Below are 17,503 nucleotides of genomic sequence, written 5' to 3'. Positions count from 1 at the left end.
TATATATATATATATATATATATATATATATATATATATATATATATAAATAATATATTTTAAAAGAACAAAAAATACTTGGTAATGAACATACAATTTATATCTAATTTAAAAATCAATCATAGGTCTTTTTACTGGATTATTACAAGTAATAACAATATTGCTAGGTTCCTATAAAAACTGAATTGTGCAATTTTATTAAAGCATCTAGGAGAAAATCACTTATAGTTTCATTCAAATTAAAAAAAAAAAGTTGAACCCACAAACCACAACACTGAAGGACTTTTATTCAACAAATACAAACCAGAAACCTCACAGTCTAGTCCAACAATAAAAGGGTGAAAAATAATGTATCTTATCCAAGGTAAATAATTAAGACCAAACATGTTTTTTAAATTGCATTACCTACAGAATCATGAAGCTATTTACCATTTACAAAACTTATCATTCATAAAGAACTTATTTTTATAGTTCATGATCACAGGTTCTGGAGGAAGGAAACTTTAAAATATTCAGGGGCAAACAGGCAGACCCATCAGAAGGGGGGAACTCTTAGCTCAACAATGACCTAGTTGTGTTCACAGTGAATTAAGCACATGGACCCTCCTGTAGCTATCACTCCCCATAGATAAGGTTTTGACATTTTCCTTTACTTCTTACCATGATACCATCAGTACCTCAGTACTGAGTTTGTAATTTCGGGGACCTATGCCAGCCTTCCTCTACTCTTCTCCATAATTCTATGATCAGTGATAAAAGCATGTATAAATAAAAGGGCACTCACTGCAAGGGGAAAAAAAGAAGAGAAGAAGAAGAATTTTGGCAGGAGAGGGTATTTAGCTATTCACAGCAAACAAAGCAGTTCTGAAACTGTATTTCCTAATCTCATTCCAGGACCTATAAACTGCTGTGGTTCTCAGCCACATGGGTTGTGATGCATAATGTGTGTTCAAAAACATAATGTGTGTTCACTTTTCAAATATATTCTATTTCTCAAAGATAATGAAGGACTTCTATCTTTATTGTTGATTTGTTATCTAAATTCAACATGTCATTCCACATTGGAGACTTTTACTGAGAAAAATGTGCACTTGGAGTGAAAACCATCAATTCTATAACAAATAGTTTAAATGACAATAACATTAGCAAGCAAAAACTAGCATATTTAACGAATTCATGAAATTCTGAGGATAATGTTGCTACATGTGTTGGTGTTTGTAAAAAAAAATCTTACTTTGCCTAAAAGGTTACTTTCAGATTCCACAGCTTCTAAACTTCTCTAGCTAACAGAATGGAATGTGCCTTTAATTCATAGTTTCGGTTAAGTCCAATCATTCTTTTAAAACTATGAAGTGCATAACATCTCAATTGCAAGAAATTACATTTTATGTCAAAGGAAAAGTTCTCAGGTAATACTAGGTTAATGCTGTTGATACAATGTTCCAGAAAATTTTTCCCCAGGGAATGTTCATTTTAGATGAAGCTAAGAGCCTCAGGGACATTGGAGAAGAATATCAGATGTTCCCAAGGGCACCTTAGACAGCCTTCCTGAGAGACGAGGAGGCTGCCTATAATTTCATACTGTACTGTATGCCATGAAAGGCCTATAAATATTCCCCTGATCTCCTAAAACTGGTTCTTCAGCAGATGCTAATACCAAGAGCCAAAGCAATTAGCAAGCTCTTATTTCAAAGTATCCAGCATATAGTACCCTGTGTAAATATTTTGAAAGTCACAAAAGTAGCCTGGCAATGGAAAAGGAAAAGTGAGCTATGATTAAGGGACTATCAAATTACTATTTTTAGGAGCTGTATCTAGTAAGCATTTTACCTCATTCAGAAAGACAATGCCAAGTCATGTTTTATGTATCTGGAGGCAATTCTATTTAAGTTGGTGTACTTTCGTTCCCTCTCCTTTAAGGTCCCTGCTGAGAATTAAAAATTAAGCCATGTATATGCTGGGCTGGGTTTGTGGCTCAATGGTAAAGCAATTACCCAGCGTGTGTGAGACACTGGGTTCAATCCTTAGTAACACATAAAAATAAATAAATAAAATAATTTAAAAGAATAAAAAAAATTTAAAACCATGTGCTAATGTTTGGAACACTCAATATAGTACTCCAAATTGACTATAAACTAGTGTAATTTTTATCAAAATTCCCATTTAAAATACTATATACAAAATTTCTTTCATAAAAATACTATATACAAAATTTAGCACGAAGTTCAGTATCAGTTAATTTAATAAGAATAAAAATATAAAAAAATCATTTAATTTTAATTTATTCTACTTTTTTCAGTATGGCAGCTAATTAATTTTGTTCTTTTGCTGTAGAACTATAAAATGAAAAATCTAAAATGGAGTATAATCAATGATTAAACTATCTAATATTTAAAATAATATTCTAGATAAGGAAATCTTGAAACTGTAGATAAGACAACAAAATTATTTTTAGAAATTAGATGCATTCCAAACAATTATAAGATATTATTTCAATTTTTTTTCATTTGTTCTGATTAGTTATACATGACACTAGAATGCATTTTGACACATCATACATAAATGGAGTATAACTTCTCATTCTTCTGGTTGTACATGATGTAGAGTTACACTGGTCGTGTAACAATAGATGCACATAAGGTAATAATGTCTGATTCATTCTGTTATCCTTCCTACCCCCATACCCGCTCCTCTCCTTTCATTCCAAAGTACTTCTATTCTTCCCTAGCCTGCCCACCGCCCCTTACTGTGAATTAGCATCCACATAGCAGAGAAAACATTCAGCCTTAGGTTTTTTGGAATTGGATTATTTGAATTAGCATAATATTCTCCAGCTACATCTATTTTACCTGCAAATGACATAATTTTATTATTCTTTAAGGTAGAGTAATATTCTATTGTGTATATATACCACATTTTCTTTATCCTTTCATCTCTTGAAGGACACCTAAGTTGGTTCCATTGTTTAGCTATTGTGAATTGAGCTGGTATCAGCATTGACTGTGGCTATGTCACTATAGTGTGTTATTTCAATTTTTTAAAAGTCAATACCATTATATCAACACTGATTAAACATAGATTATATGTTCATGTATTGATTGTACATGATAATAATTTGTGAATACTTATGTCTGATTAAACGAAATATGCCATTTTTCTTTTTTTTTTTCTTTTAACCGACTTTGAAAATAGGAGCAAGGAAAATCAGTCTCCAGCAAAAATAAATAGAAGAAAAGGAAAGAAGGAAGGAAGGAAGGAAGGAAGGAAGGAAGGAAGGAAGGAAGGAAGGAAGGAAGATCACTATTGTAATAATTGGAAACTAGGTACAGTTAGACCTAACAGTTTCCAAAATTGTTACAAGCCAAATGACAGTCATTGTAAGAACATATTCATCATTTCTTTTATAGCCATTTTCATCAACAGTGAATATTCAGAAGTGCACAGTGATGTAAACAAAATAAAACAAAACAAAAAAAACTAACAAAAATACCAGTAATATACAGTTACCAAATGTAGTATTCCTATAGGAAGAAGCATTCTTTGAACAGTATGTGATTTTTCAATTACTGGCCTTTATAAGACTAATAAAGGACAGGCTACTAGACATCTTCTGTCCTAGCTTCAAGACGAATCATGGTAGCATCATTGTAATGGTAACACAATAGGTTCTACTAAAAATTTAAAATCTTTATGAACTTCTTGATCTAGCTGGTGAGAAGATCATCAATGTGACCATTTAAAAGGTCCAAACATGACATTTTAAAAGGTGGAAATCCAATTTGTCTGTAATAATTCATTTTAAGTAGTCAACTGTTAATAAGTAGCAAAGCAATAAATAAATAAATATTATTTTTAGAGAGTAGGTTCAAATATTAATCCTGAAGAGATTGACTAAGCATCTTAAAATGTTATCTCTACATTTGTAAAAGGAGATTAATTGTGTCTACATTTTTAGTTGGTAAGAAATTTTAATGAAAACAAGAAATTACTTAAAAAATTGTCAAAGGACTTGAATGAAAATTTCTCCAGATATAATATTACACATGGCTCAAAAGTACAGGAAAGAATGGTCAATATTACTAGTCATTAGGGAAATACAAATCAAAACCACAATGAGGTATCACTTCATATCCATTAGGATGGCTGTTTTATCACAAAAACAGAAAACAAGTGTTGGCAAGGACATGGAAAATTGGGAAATTTGTGCTTTACTGGAGGAAATGTGAAATGGTGCATCCTCTATGGAAAATAGTATGGCAGTTCAAAAAGGGTTAAAAGTAGAATTACCAAAGAATCCAGAAATTCCACTTCTGGAAAGTGGAATCCAAAAGACTTGAAAGTAGAACCTTTGACATATTTGTACACTCACATTCAAGCAGCATTAGTCACAGAAGCCAAGAGGTAGAAGCAATCCAAGTGTCTATAGATGGATGAGTGAAGAAAATGTAGTTTTAGTCATAAAATAGAATATTATTCAATCTCATAAAAAGAAGGAAATCCTGAGGCCAGAACACGAATGAACCTTGAAGACACTGTGTTAAGTGAAATAAACCAGTCACAAAAAGACAAGTACTGACTGGTATCTTTTATGTGAAACATATATACTAGTCAAAGTCATAGAAACAGAAGAAAGGTAGTTGCCAAGACTGGAGATAGAAAAAAATAGGGAGCAGTTTTATGGGTGTCAAGTTTCAGTTTTGCAAGATGTAAAGATTTTAGAGGTTAGTTGCACAACAGTGAGAATACACTTAAAAATACTGACCCGCACTTTAAAATGGTTAATATAATAAATTTTGTTTCTTTACTACAATTAACAATAAAATATGCTGTGTATATAAAATACCTAAAGTGCCTAGCATACAATAGACACTCAAAACAGCATTTATAAGCCAAATATCATCATCCTTCCTAAGGATGACTAAATGCCTAAGCAGACCATCCCCAAACTTACAATAATCGGACTTAACCATTTTAAACCTCATAATGGTGTGAAACAATACATATTCAGGGGAAACTTACTTAAATTTTACATCTTTCCTGAGGCTAGCAGTATGCTATTTGGTGATTTTTCTACACACTGGGAAGGGACAGTGAGCCCCAGCTCCTAGTCAGCCATGCAATCACAACAGAAAACAGCCGACATTATGCTATATAGCTAAGTTATGATGTTTGCTAGTATAAGTGCATTACATGCCTTTTACTGGTCCTTTTTAGTTATGCATAGCATTAGGATTCATTTTGACATAATTATAAAAGCTTAGAATATAATTTGTTCTAATTCAGTCCCCAGTACCTCCCCTTTCCCTCCCCTCTACTCTACTGAACTTACCTGCATCCTTGACTTAGATATTTTCAACTTATCAGGATGTAATTCCATCCTAAGTCAAGAAGTACTTATATTAGAGAGAGCCCAGACTGAAAACAGCTGTGTGACCTCAATCCCCAGTTTCCTCACCTACACAATAGAAAATAACTGCATTCTTTACAGAAATGTCATTCACTAATGTATTTTATAAAGTTACAATGCCGCAGGAATATAATGTGCTCTAAAAAAGTGTTTGTTATTATTCCTATATTATTATCAATTTCTGGTCAAGGGGGAATCTGACATTAATTTATATTTTTAGAACTTAACAAATTTGATACTTTGAATCAGCACATCTTTACAATCATCCTCTCTTGCCATAGTGAGTGAAGTGTTGGTACCATATGCATAAATAAAATACAGACAAGGAATGCATTTAGCTTATTTGAAAAATCATTTGAATAGACTGTCATTAATTGAATTGAAATGTTTTAATTGTTTCCAATTAGTGTTATGAATTCTGAGCCTAGTTTCTATACCACTTTTCTTATTTTTATTATTTTATTCATAATATTAATTATTTGTATTTGCTAAAGTTGTTTATTTATAATTTGGCATACATTTTATTATACAATTAAAAGCATTTTATATTAACATAATTAACACAGCTAGTTGGAGTCTTCAGAAAATAAATTATGACAATAAGAAGATATCCATCATTAATAATAATAATCTGGAAACTTTATATTTAGTTAACTTTTCCTATGTATTCAGAAAACATAGATAAAACATGGTATAATATTAATGAAATACTATTAGAACTATCTTGAAGCAGGTATATCAGCATATTGTTAATTTCTAATTCATATAAAGAGCTAAAGAGCAATTCACAGATATGTTAGCTATTTGATCATGTATACAATGTATCTCTATATGTTAATGTTCCTTTATGCCTGAAACATGCCTGAAATCCCAGCAATTTGGGAGGCTGAGGCAGGAGGATCACAAGTTCAAGGCCAGCAACAGCAACTTAGTGATACCCTGTCTCAAAATAAAAAGGGAAAGGAAAGTGACTCAGTAGTAAAGTGTCCCTGGTTCATTTCCCAGTACCAAGAAAAAAATAAAAATACATAAATTTCCTTTTCTAAATTATGTTAACACTAAACCAAACTATCAAATATTAGGACCTAACCAAATAAGCATAATTAACAATTGCTGCAATAGTTAATTAATTACTTTTTTCTCTATTGAAATAGTATAATTAAAAATAATCAATTACATTTTTTCTTATGAAAACATAATGTTGAATTTTATTTAATAATCTCTATTTCACAATGTGAGGAATAATATTGAAAGCACATAGGATACATAAAAAAGAAAAGTGTCTATCTCCTATAAGTCTTAGAGATTTTATATACATTAAATGTGGTTTTTAAAACTTTAAATGGACTAATGAAATATCATAGTGTTGTTTCTGAAAGAAGGAATAAAACTTTATTATTAGCCTCAGATTCTGAAGAGAAAAAAAATCTGCTGAATGTGTTCAGAAACAGCAATAGTGTTTCTAGTTGGGGCCATTATTTCCTTGATGAATTAAAAAAAATTAAAAAGATGGTGAGCAAGAAATCGAAGGTCAGATGCCTTATGGTAGGCATATAGGATGAGAAAAGCATTAATTCTTTGGGATAAATTACATGACTGAAGTGGCAAAATGGTTTTATAAGAAGATTTTTTAACCTATTTTTATCCCTTGGAAACTTTTATACTGTTGTTATTGCAAACTTAATTTTAACTGGAAACAACACATCACACAAAAATTATATAATCACCACTTATAAAATAATCATGCCATATATATGAAAGTGTAAAGTCTACATGTCAGGTCTGCTATTCCTATTTCATAACCATCTCAAAGATACTAGAACGAAAACGATTGTTCTTTGATTCCAAGGACAAGAGCTTCTTGGACCCCACAACAGCATCCTTCCTAGGATTCCCATCATTTCTAGGGTTACTTCAAGTATTACTACAGTAGAATAGTATTATTTTGGTATTATACCACTACTTTGCACTAATGGTGCTTTCCTTTTTGCTGCGTCAGAGCAAATACAACTTGGGTACAAGAGAGTGTATATATATTCTCATATATACACTATACACAGTTGAGGGATATGAGAATTAAATTCAAATCCCACCACCACACCAATCACCACGATGCTTCACATAAAAGCATTCTGGACCTATGACTAAATACTCACAGTTAAAAGGATATTCTAGAAAATACACTAAGTGATTTCACTAAAGGAAAGCAAAACTGGTCATCAGTTTTATTATTGTGATTACCTCTTGGATACTTCTTTGGTTCTGACCATAAACCTTTTCTCTTAGAAATTAGCACACCACTATTTGCTGCCAAACTTCTACAACCAAAACCTTAGGAACCAAGCATTCCATTTCTAGCATGGCCATCATAACTCAGCCTACCATTCTTGGCTAAGAGGACAGGGGGATGACATAGAATTAGGAAGGAATATTGAAGGCATGGCTAACGATTCATAGGCAATAATACAAATTCTTATCAGTGGACACAGGAATAGAGGTTGAGAATATTTTCAAGGGATATTTAGATGATGAATAGAGCATGACTAAAGATAGTAGCTACCAATATTTTTTTTCTGGTACCAAGGATTGCTTTCTTTCTTTTATTGTTAATCCTTTGCCATTAGAGATTAAGTTCCATGGCATACCTTATAGCAAGGTAAAACCATGTAACTAAGTCCAGGCCCATGGGACATAAGTAGAAGTCATGTGTGACTGTTTTGGGTCATAAATCCTTTAACAGAAACCCTTTATACAGGATAGAAAATGCCACTTATGGAGAAAAATGGAAAGCCCAGGCCTGAACAGGCACTTATTGATGGTTACATGGTTAGAAAATAAAACTACCTTAATTAAGGCACTCTGATTAAAGTTCTCCTTTTTGTGAGAACTCAACCTTGCCCTGACTGATACACTGCCAATTATAAGTGAGGCAGAAGTAAGACCAAATCAACCTGTGAAATATCTGCATTTAGCCACACAACCATTTACTGAAGTTCAGTAGTAGTAGAAGAAACAGAAGACACTGGTGTTTAATCTTACTTACAAGACAATAAAAATATTCAAAGACATTAGAGTAACAAAATTATGTGACCGGAGAGAAACTGTAGGAAGACAATTGGATAAACTGGCAGAGAATGCCAAGATACACATTATTACCAACTACTGTTGACTATTCTAAAATCGAACCTGATGGTTTGGAATGGTATTTCCATTTTGGTACAGGTTAGAACTCATAGTCCTAAGGCATTTTAGTACTTGACATTTTATACAATAATTAAATTCTTATTTAAATTACAAAACTGGACTTGAAGTGGTCAGAAATGAAATTGGTTGATAAATGACAGCACTGTTCTAAGAGTCTTAAGGACTATTCAGTTGGCAATACATATCGAATATAATGTTCTTTCCTTTATTTTCTAGTGCAAACTCTGAGCCAGTTATTGTGCTAATGCAAGGTGAAGTGGAAAATTTGTGGGGGAGGAAGACTGCAGTCTATATCTGTAAGAAGTTTGCAGTCTAATGAGGTATCCAAATCTGTAAACTTGTTGACATAGCAAAGAGTAAAAAAGATGAAAAGACATATAAATACTCCAGGAGCTTTCGGGGTTGAATGGTGTGTATAGAAGATTCAAAGATCAGCCTTTAAAAGTAGGTACATGAAATAAAATTGTGACCCAGATCATGAAATCATGGAAACTAAAATTGAATAAGAATATACAATGTCACTCTGAGTCAGAATCATGAGCTTTAAATGCATCCAACCAAGTAGTTTCACTGTAAGGGTAGAAAATAAATGCCATCCATCAGTAAACACTGTTCCTTTTGCATATCTAGCTAAAAAGTTTAAGGATCTAATCCTAGAGCTGCTGACTTTCTATAAGAAGCAAGAAAACACAATGTGGTCACACATGTAGTAGAAAATGAGATCATCTCAAGCTATGTGAAGCGGGAACTTACACAAGAAACAAAAAACAAAAACCTAGCATTACTTAAAATTTTTGGTGGGGGATTGTTGGTTTTTTACTTAATGTGTTTGTGTATAATGTGTATGTATATATTTTATATATATATAGTATATATATATAACATATATGTTTATATTATACCTATACTACCTATAATTGTCTCATTTTTTAGATTCCTTTATCTGCACCTGTTTGAAGATACACACATACTCACATAAAGTGTATATTTATAATACATACTATTTTAGACATAGAATTATTTATGTATAAACAGACTAATGTATTTCCTAATTCATTTAGTTATACTTTTCTAATGATTTACTAGAAGTTATAAGAGCTAGAAAAGTAAAAGTATGTGGTACTTTATTTTCTGTTAGGAAGAATCCATGTCAAATCAACTACATTTTGTTCTCAATTCAGACTTTCTTAAGGACTTTGCTAATATGATACCACCTTTCCCTGAGGTATCCTCTCTAGAAATTTGCAGGTCAGTGGACATTCTCTGACCTGCCTTCTTTCATCTTGTGATATCTTATCTGACAAAAACAATTTAAATTTTTGCTGGTGGGCTGGTAATATTAGTGATGACAAGATTAAAATACAGGGATGTGGAGGGAACACCATGACATGGCTTAAAAAGGACCCACATGACAAGGACAGGAGTCAGGTGCTAGCCCGTTGTTGCAAGAGTTACTCAGGGGCCCTGAATCCAGACTGCCTCAGCTTCTCTTAAGAAGTTAGTTGCCTATCTCTAGATTAAATCTCTCATGAGGTAAATGATATGAATAAGAGTACAACAAGAAAATAGTTGTATCCTCTAGTCCTCACCTACTCTGACCTGAAAACATGTACAGAATATTTAAAGGTTTTTCAGGACTAACCCAGTGCTAATAATCAAAAAAGAAAGAAAGAAAGAAAGAAAGCAAGGAAGGAAGAAAGAAAAAACATTCAAGAAAATGCAATGAATTAACTGTGAAGAATTCTTCCCAAGGCAAGGTATATATAGGTATATGCTTGACCAAGATAAATATAATTAATGATTATAACTATTATAAATATAATCTCATAATAAGAATTACTGAATTTGTGCATATAAGAATTGGCTAGTACTATTGAGAAAGTATTCCTGAATAGAGAAAGTAGTAGTTTACTGTGCTAAATGCATCTAGTTATGTAGTAACTACTTGGTATATAGTATTGAAAAGTAAAACAGTAAAACCCTGCAGCCAACTATTAAGGCAGCATAAAGAAGAAGCCCCGCCTTGCACCAAGGTATCTTCCCTAGTACTTAAGAAAAACAACCAGGGTGAATCATTAAAATCCACCCCCCCCCCAAAAAAAAAAAAAAAAACAGAGAGAGGGATTGAGAGCTTATTCTTTGAAGTGTATCATTGTTTGAACCATAATGCTTCATGAAGCCATATGGTAATTTACTTCAATAAGGCCTAGATATCAATAGTTTCATTTGCTTTCTTTTTTTACTTATTAATTTTTTTATTTATGTGACAGCAGAATGACAGCAAAATGCCTTATAATTCTTATTACACATATAGAACACAGTTTTTCATAACTCTAGTTGTATACAAAGTATATTCACACCAATTCATGTCTTTATACATGTACTTTGGATAATAATGTCCATCATATTCCACCATCATTTCTAACCCTATATCTCCCTTCCCCTCCCACCCCTCTGCCCTATATAGAGTTCATCTGTTCCTCCACGCTCTCCCTCCCTTCCCCACTATGATTCAGTCTCCTTATATCAGAGAAAACACTCACACACTGCTGGTGGGGCTGCAAATTGGTGCAGCCAATATGGAAAGTAGTATGGAGATTTCTTGGAAAATTGGGAATGGAACCACCATTCGGTTCAGCTATCCCTCTCCTGGGTCTATATCCAAAGGACTTAAAAACAGCATACTACAGGGACACAGCTACATCAATGTTTATGGCAGCACAATTCACAATAGCTAAACTGTGGATGCCCTTCAGTAGATGAATGGATAAAAAATTGTGAGATATATACACAATGGACTATTACTCAGCAATAAATGAGAATAAAATCATGGCATTTGCAGGTAAATAGATAGTGTTAGAGAAGATACTGCTAAGTGAAATTAGCCAATCCCCCCAAAACAAATGCCGAATGTTTTTATTTGCTTTCTTATAACATTAAAATTTGAGAGATTCTCAAGGATCTTTTTTGTTTTGTAGTCCACTAAGTTGTCAGGAAAGACCTTTCACTATCCGTCATTAACTCTGATATTCTGTACACTTAAGAATCTTGACTCAGAGGAAAACAGAAAATAACAAAAGAAGTTAAGAAAAGTTTACTTACTACTCTGTATCCCCAAATCAGCCATTCTTATAAAGTAAAATTATTACTGGCATGCCCTGAAACACATCAATCTCTATGTCCCATTTCACAATATTGTACACGCCTTTTAGCCAATAATCAGGTTACATTTTTAAAGTTAAATTTTAGTGCTTTACTATAGTCTTCATTGTAGCCAGAGTACTAAAATCACTTAAGGAATAAATGTAAACCAAAGTTGACTGTAGTTTATGCAACACTAATGGTAACCATTTCTCAAAGTTCAAAATGAGCCTCAGTTTTTTTTTTTATTTTTTGAAAAATAAATCTAATTTAAAACTTTAAATTTTGATTTAATGGTACAATCTTGATTTTTTTAATATGATTTATTAAAAGTTTGCTGGATTTTTGTTGAACTGCTTCCAACATACAGTATTTAAGGGTTTCTCATGTCTTATCTTTCCTGTCATTCTTAATTAATATGTGTACTTCAGTTAAATCAATTACATATAAGGTGGATGATGGTATTACATCAATTACCAATTAATTCATTGGTTCCCAAATTCAACACTCATTTATTACATGATAATGGATATGGTTTAATTGAACTTATAAATATAAATGTTTGAAATATGTAATATGTGAGACATTTGAGCTAATGATTCACTTTCCTCATAAGAGCACTGCTTTCAAGTTCTCCTAATATATATGTAAGAACTGGGTGAGCAAATCCTATAAACTACTGTGCTTGGACAAGGCAGTAGGACTCCCAAAATTCCCTCACTGAGAAACCTTGCGTTCTTGATTTTACTACTACCCAACATTGCTACAAAAAATAAAAACTAGTATATCCACTAAACAAATCCCACTGTTGAGAGTTTTTTTTTTAATTTCATTTTGTTATTAAGGCCTCATGTATGCTAAGCATGTGCTCTACCACTGAGCTGCATTCCCAGTCCCTATTTTATTTTATAATCATATAATTATACTCTGAACATAACATTGGTTCTAATATATTTATTTTTAAATGTATTAAGTTTTCTAAGTCTTTAGATTGAGTTAAAATGTAATTTTCTTCCCAAGACATAAGAATTAAAAATCTTTACTAGAATTTTATAAATATATTAATGATTTCAAAGAGTCAAAAGTTCTTAATGTTTATATAATTCTATTCTGTGCACATTGGAGAACAAATTCAAAACAAACTTTATTCAACATTACTAGTATAGAGTAGTCAAAATCCTTGGCAGTAGTGGCACTGGGTGTCATACTCCTGTAATCCCATCAATTCAGGAGGTTGAAGCAGGAGGATCCTAAGTTCAAAGTCAACCTTGGCAAGTTGGCAAGGCCCTGAGTAACTTAGTGAGACCCTGTCTCAAAGTAAAATACAAAAAAGGGCTGGGGATATGGTTTAGTGCTTAAGGTCCCCTGGGTTCAATCCTAATAACAAAATAATTATGATGATGATGATGATGATAATTCTTTGAAGTGTCTTTTTTGTGAAGACTAACTCATGGTAAGCTTTGTGAAAATGAGTCGCCAGGGGTAGTAGTTCCTATGTTCCTCTACTCTTAAATAACACTTCACATGCATGCTGCTCACCCCTAATCCTTTATTATAAATAAAATAGACTGCATGGTGCACTCCTGTAATCCCAGCAGTTCAGGAGGCTGAAGCCCAAGGACTGCGAGTTCAAATGTATCCTCGGCAAAAGTGAGGCGCTAAACAACTCAGTGAGACCCTGTCTCTAAATAAAATACAAAATAGAGCTGGGGTTGTGGCCCAGTAGTGGAGTGACCCTGAGTTCAATCTCTGGTAGCATGAATAAATACATAAGTAAATAAATATGTTCACATATTTATATTATATATTAAAATCATTTATTTCTAAACTTATTCCATTGAATTCAATTGAAATAACCATTAATTGAGTTTTTAAGTAGTTTTCAAGGTATTTTTCAAATATAATTCAAAAAGTAGCACAGTTCAAACTTTTTTTAAGGAGCTACTTTTAAAATAATGTCAGTTTTGTATAACAGTCACTCTCAAGAAGTACGGTAAAGATTATTTACAGTGTTAATTATGCTGAGGCATCACAAAGGTTTTTTTTTTTATTTCTAAAGGACATAATTATAATTTTATGGAGAAAAAGCACTAAAAATAACACTTCCATTAAACTGTTACTATAAGATGCAGTTCAGATTCCTTGTGTCTTCATAACTGAGTACATAAATCTGTGTTAAGATATAAATTCTTACGCAGTACACATAAAGGTAGATTCATGTAGCAGTTTTGTTTCAAGCAACGTCTTTTAATCATGTGCTTTCAGACAAAAATAAACTAATAAATAAATCACATCCATAAAGATACAGACCAAAAAAAATATTGAGTTAATGATTTCCCAAAAGGGAAAGAATATGTAAACAGCAGTAAGGTGGAGAGTCTAAATAAGGATTCTATGTTAGGCACTGAGTTATGACTTCAGAAGCATGCTGTCAGCCTACATTTCATCATGTTAATAATGAGCAACAGGTGGCTAAAGGGGAAATATAATGATAACACTTATCTTCTCCATGCCTTCCAGAAGTCATCTTTATAAAAATGTAATTATCTTATTAAAATAGCTATTCTAAACTTAAGTTTTGCAAAAAAAAATCTTTATTATATTTCTATATATTGCATATACTCCAAAACAAATATTTGCTTAAAATATTTCAGTAAATCCTTTATTTAAACATATACACAATTTTGATTTCCCCCTGAGATTATAGAAGAATGTCTGAAAATACTAGACTAATGAAAATATTCCAGCTTTGTAGAAGTTGAATGCATTTATTCTAGAATTTTTAGTTCCATAGTAGGCAACTCAGCTTGCCATAAGAGTTTAAATCAAACACATTCACAAACTGTCCAAATATAGGCTGCTCATTCTCACTGATTCAATAAAGCAATTTTACTTAAAACAGAGGACACTAAGATACTCAATATCTAAAATATTTTAAAGAAGCAAGTTTGAATTTCATTTTAAAAACTGTGAAGCAGTCACTATATAGACATGTCAAAATGAGAAGCATTGTTCAAATATTAACAAAATTTTCAATATATTTTTCTACAATGAGGGCATGAGAAACAGAAATTTTCTCCAGATTTAGAAATATCACATTTGCTTATTTTTTGTTGGAGTTAATATTAGTACAAACTTAAAACAAAGAGGTAAGGATTCACTTTTATAAGAGCATTCATTTAGTAATAAAATGACATTTAAGCTTTGTTCACAACGTATGTAAGAATAAGACCTCCATTAAGTATTATCATTATCAATTTTCATCCTCTGTATCCATGCTGAATATCAAGTAGCTGCACCTAGATTTAAAGTCAAATTACTTTTTTTTTTTTTTTTTAATTTCTTTTTTTCCAGAATCCCCTTCAGGACTTGGCTTGCCAGGTACTTTTTTGAAGGGGTGTTGGGACAAGGGAGTCAAGGAGCCTAGCTGAAAATTAGCCCTAGCTTCCATTGATTTTTGCCAAATCGTGACAGAGTCTGAGCTGATCAAAGAAGTTAACTCATCTACACGTAGTGCACTGCAGATGGACTCCCTAAGAAATTCTCTCAAATGTCACAGTAAGGATTGGCAATTGTCTGTGAATCACTCTGGCTCCTTTTCAGGCCTTAGGGTTTATAGAGAGGATTGGGGGACCTGTAACCAAGTCAGGGAGACCTCTTTACTGGAACAACCAAGTTAAGTGTGGCAGGATGAGCTGTGTTCTGGCCACAGACAGCACTTGGCTCTGCTCAGATCAGGTGTGTGTATGTGTGTCTGTGTGTTGGGGGTGGTGGTGACTAGAATGTCTTGGCCATTGGCTCCAGTCAAACAAAAAGTCCCAGTCTGTAAAACTCCTTTCCTTTAAATAACCTTTCAGAAAACTCCCAAAGAGACTCCACAGTTAACTCTTTCATGGATGTCGCCTGCGGGCGTCCCCACCCCGGCAGATTTTACAGCAGTGATTAATTGGGAAGTAAAACATAATCAAAAGCATTGCAAACACGTTCTCAGTTAAAGTTAATGGTGAAACACAAATCTGATAGCAATTTTATGTAATTGGAGCAGTTCAACTTCTGCCTACTGGTGCTGCCAAACAACCTCCCACCCCTGGAGAGCGGGCATTTATAAATCTTACATCTTCCTACCTCCAAACTCAAATTCCTTAATGGACCATTAGTAAAGGGATCGATCCTAGTTACTTTAGTAGCAATACAACGCAAAGGCACATCTGCTGGGTTTACCAGTGCCAGAAACACCATTCAAAAGTTGAGAAGGTAGAGCCAGCACTTTGCGAACCTTTGGGGGGCAGGGGATGGGTGTGCTGTGGGAGTGTGGGGTGGGGGAGAAAGAGTGAGAACCTGCTGTGACCTGAACTCCCGTGCATCCAACAAGCAAGTCCTCCCTGATGCTAGCTGGGAGGTGGGCAGCGAAATTGCTAAGTTCTCCAGCCGCTATGAGAGCAGCCTTTCCCCTCAAAATTCCTCTCCCTAGGAACTGAGCCCACTCCCCACCCCTAACCGCCGCGTTCTTCGCCTTGAAGCCCAGAGCGCGTGTGTCTGGGAATGGGGACGCGCAGCACTTACGTCTCGGAATTTGTTCCACTGTCCGACTTCCTTGTCATACTGAGAGATTGTGGTGAGCCATTGTTTATCGTCCAGAAAATTACCGCCGTCCGACCGCCCCCCGGCTGCAGCCACCGCCGCGGCAGCTGCGAGAGCCTGACTGCACCAAGCGGCTGCACACACACACAATACGGCTGACACCTTGAGCATCTGGGAAAGGAGACACAACCGGGAGGGGGGATGGCAGTGTCAAATAAGGGGTACGGAGACTAGGGCGACCCCGGAAGACATGCATCAGCAACGACGGGGATAGAGAGAGGGGGAGACAAGCAGGGACAGGGTGTCCCCTTCCCGCAGGCTTTACCCCCAAACCCCGGGCACTCACACACACGCAGACCCAAGGGAGAAAAGGGGGATCTAAGAGGAAGCCCCAGCCGCAGCAGCAGCCCTAGCGGGCAAAAAAACCGCTTCCTGGCACATCACCTTGTTGTGAGCCAGCACTGTGCTCGCAGCTCCTGCTGGAAATGCAGCCCAGCTCAGCCAACTCGCTGCTTTCAGGAGCCGCTGCACGCGCCGCCGTCTCGAGCCGTCCACTCAGCTCCCTGCGCCGGGCGCGCTCCCCCCATCTCCACCCTCCCCCCGCGCGCTGATCTCTCACTAGCTTCCCTCGGTTTACCCCTCCCTCCCCCATCTTCTTTTTTCCCTCTTTCCCCTCCCGCTATCCCACCTTCGTTTCGCTGAATCCAAGCTGCAGTGGGCTCCGGATGCGTCGCTCGGCTGGAGCCAGAGGATGCGGTAGCTCTTAGCCTAGCAATCCTTATCTGCTTTCTAACCTCTCTGCTCCAGAAGAGGTTCTCATGTTCGCGAGGCAGCCTGCTCATTCTCTCTGCTTCTAGATTTAACGCGGAGCGTTCAATCCGTTCTGCAAATTTCTGGGGTGGTCAGGCAGACGTGGGAAATGAGATCTGAAGAAAACTTTATGCATCACCAAACAAGAAACCCTGGGACTCTCTATCCCGTAAACCTCCTGGACCCAGCTCCACCCTGAAGCAAGGCCATCAGTAAGGTCCTGGGAGATCAGTTTAATCTCAGAAAATGTAGTGAAGGGCATTCGTGAACTTCTGGATTATTAGGGAGCACAAACTTTCATGTTACATGGATGAAGTTTCTCTTTCTCTCTCTCTCTCTCTCTCTCTCTCTCTCTCTCTC

At 34.9% G+C, this 17,503-nt stretch overlaps 1 protein-coding gene across 4 annotated transcripts in view; it reads right to left on the bottom strand.

The window, feature by feature from the left end:
- Spock3 (SPARC (osteonectin), cwcv and kazal like domains proteoglycan 3) overlaps positions 1-17,178 on the bottom strand; it is a 422,602-nt gene extending 405,424 nt beyond the window's left edge. For 2 of the 4 annotated variants that reach the window (XM_015486234.2, XM_015486236.2), the window contains exons 1-2: positions 17,022-17,178; positions 16,316-16,504 (exon numbers count right to left, since the gene is read on the bottom strand). In XM_015486234.2, the coding sequence (XP_015341720.1) occupies positions 16,316-16,504 (189 nt within the window). In that variant the 5' untranslated portion in view covers positions 17,022-17,178. Of the gene's footprint in view, positions 1-16,315; positions 16,505-16,777; positions 16,968-17,021 lie in introns of those variants that run through there. The other 2 variants (XM_015486233.2, XM_015486235.2) reach the window with 1 other exon arrangement.
- Positions 17,179-17,503: the final 325 nt, after the last annotated feature.

The sequence above is a fragment of the Marmota marmota genome, unplaced genomic scaffold (assembly GCF_001458135.2).
Source record: "Marmota marmota marmota unplaced genomic scaffold, marMar, whole genome shotgun sequence".
NCBI lineage: Eukaryota > Metazoa > Chordata > Mammalia > Rodentia > Sciuridae > Marmota > Marmota marmota.
The sequence above is the reverse complement of the archived record's forward strand: the minus strand, read 5'-3'. Positions and strand labels throughout refer to the sequence as shown.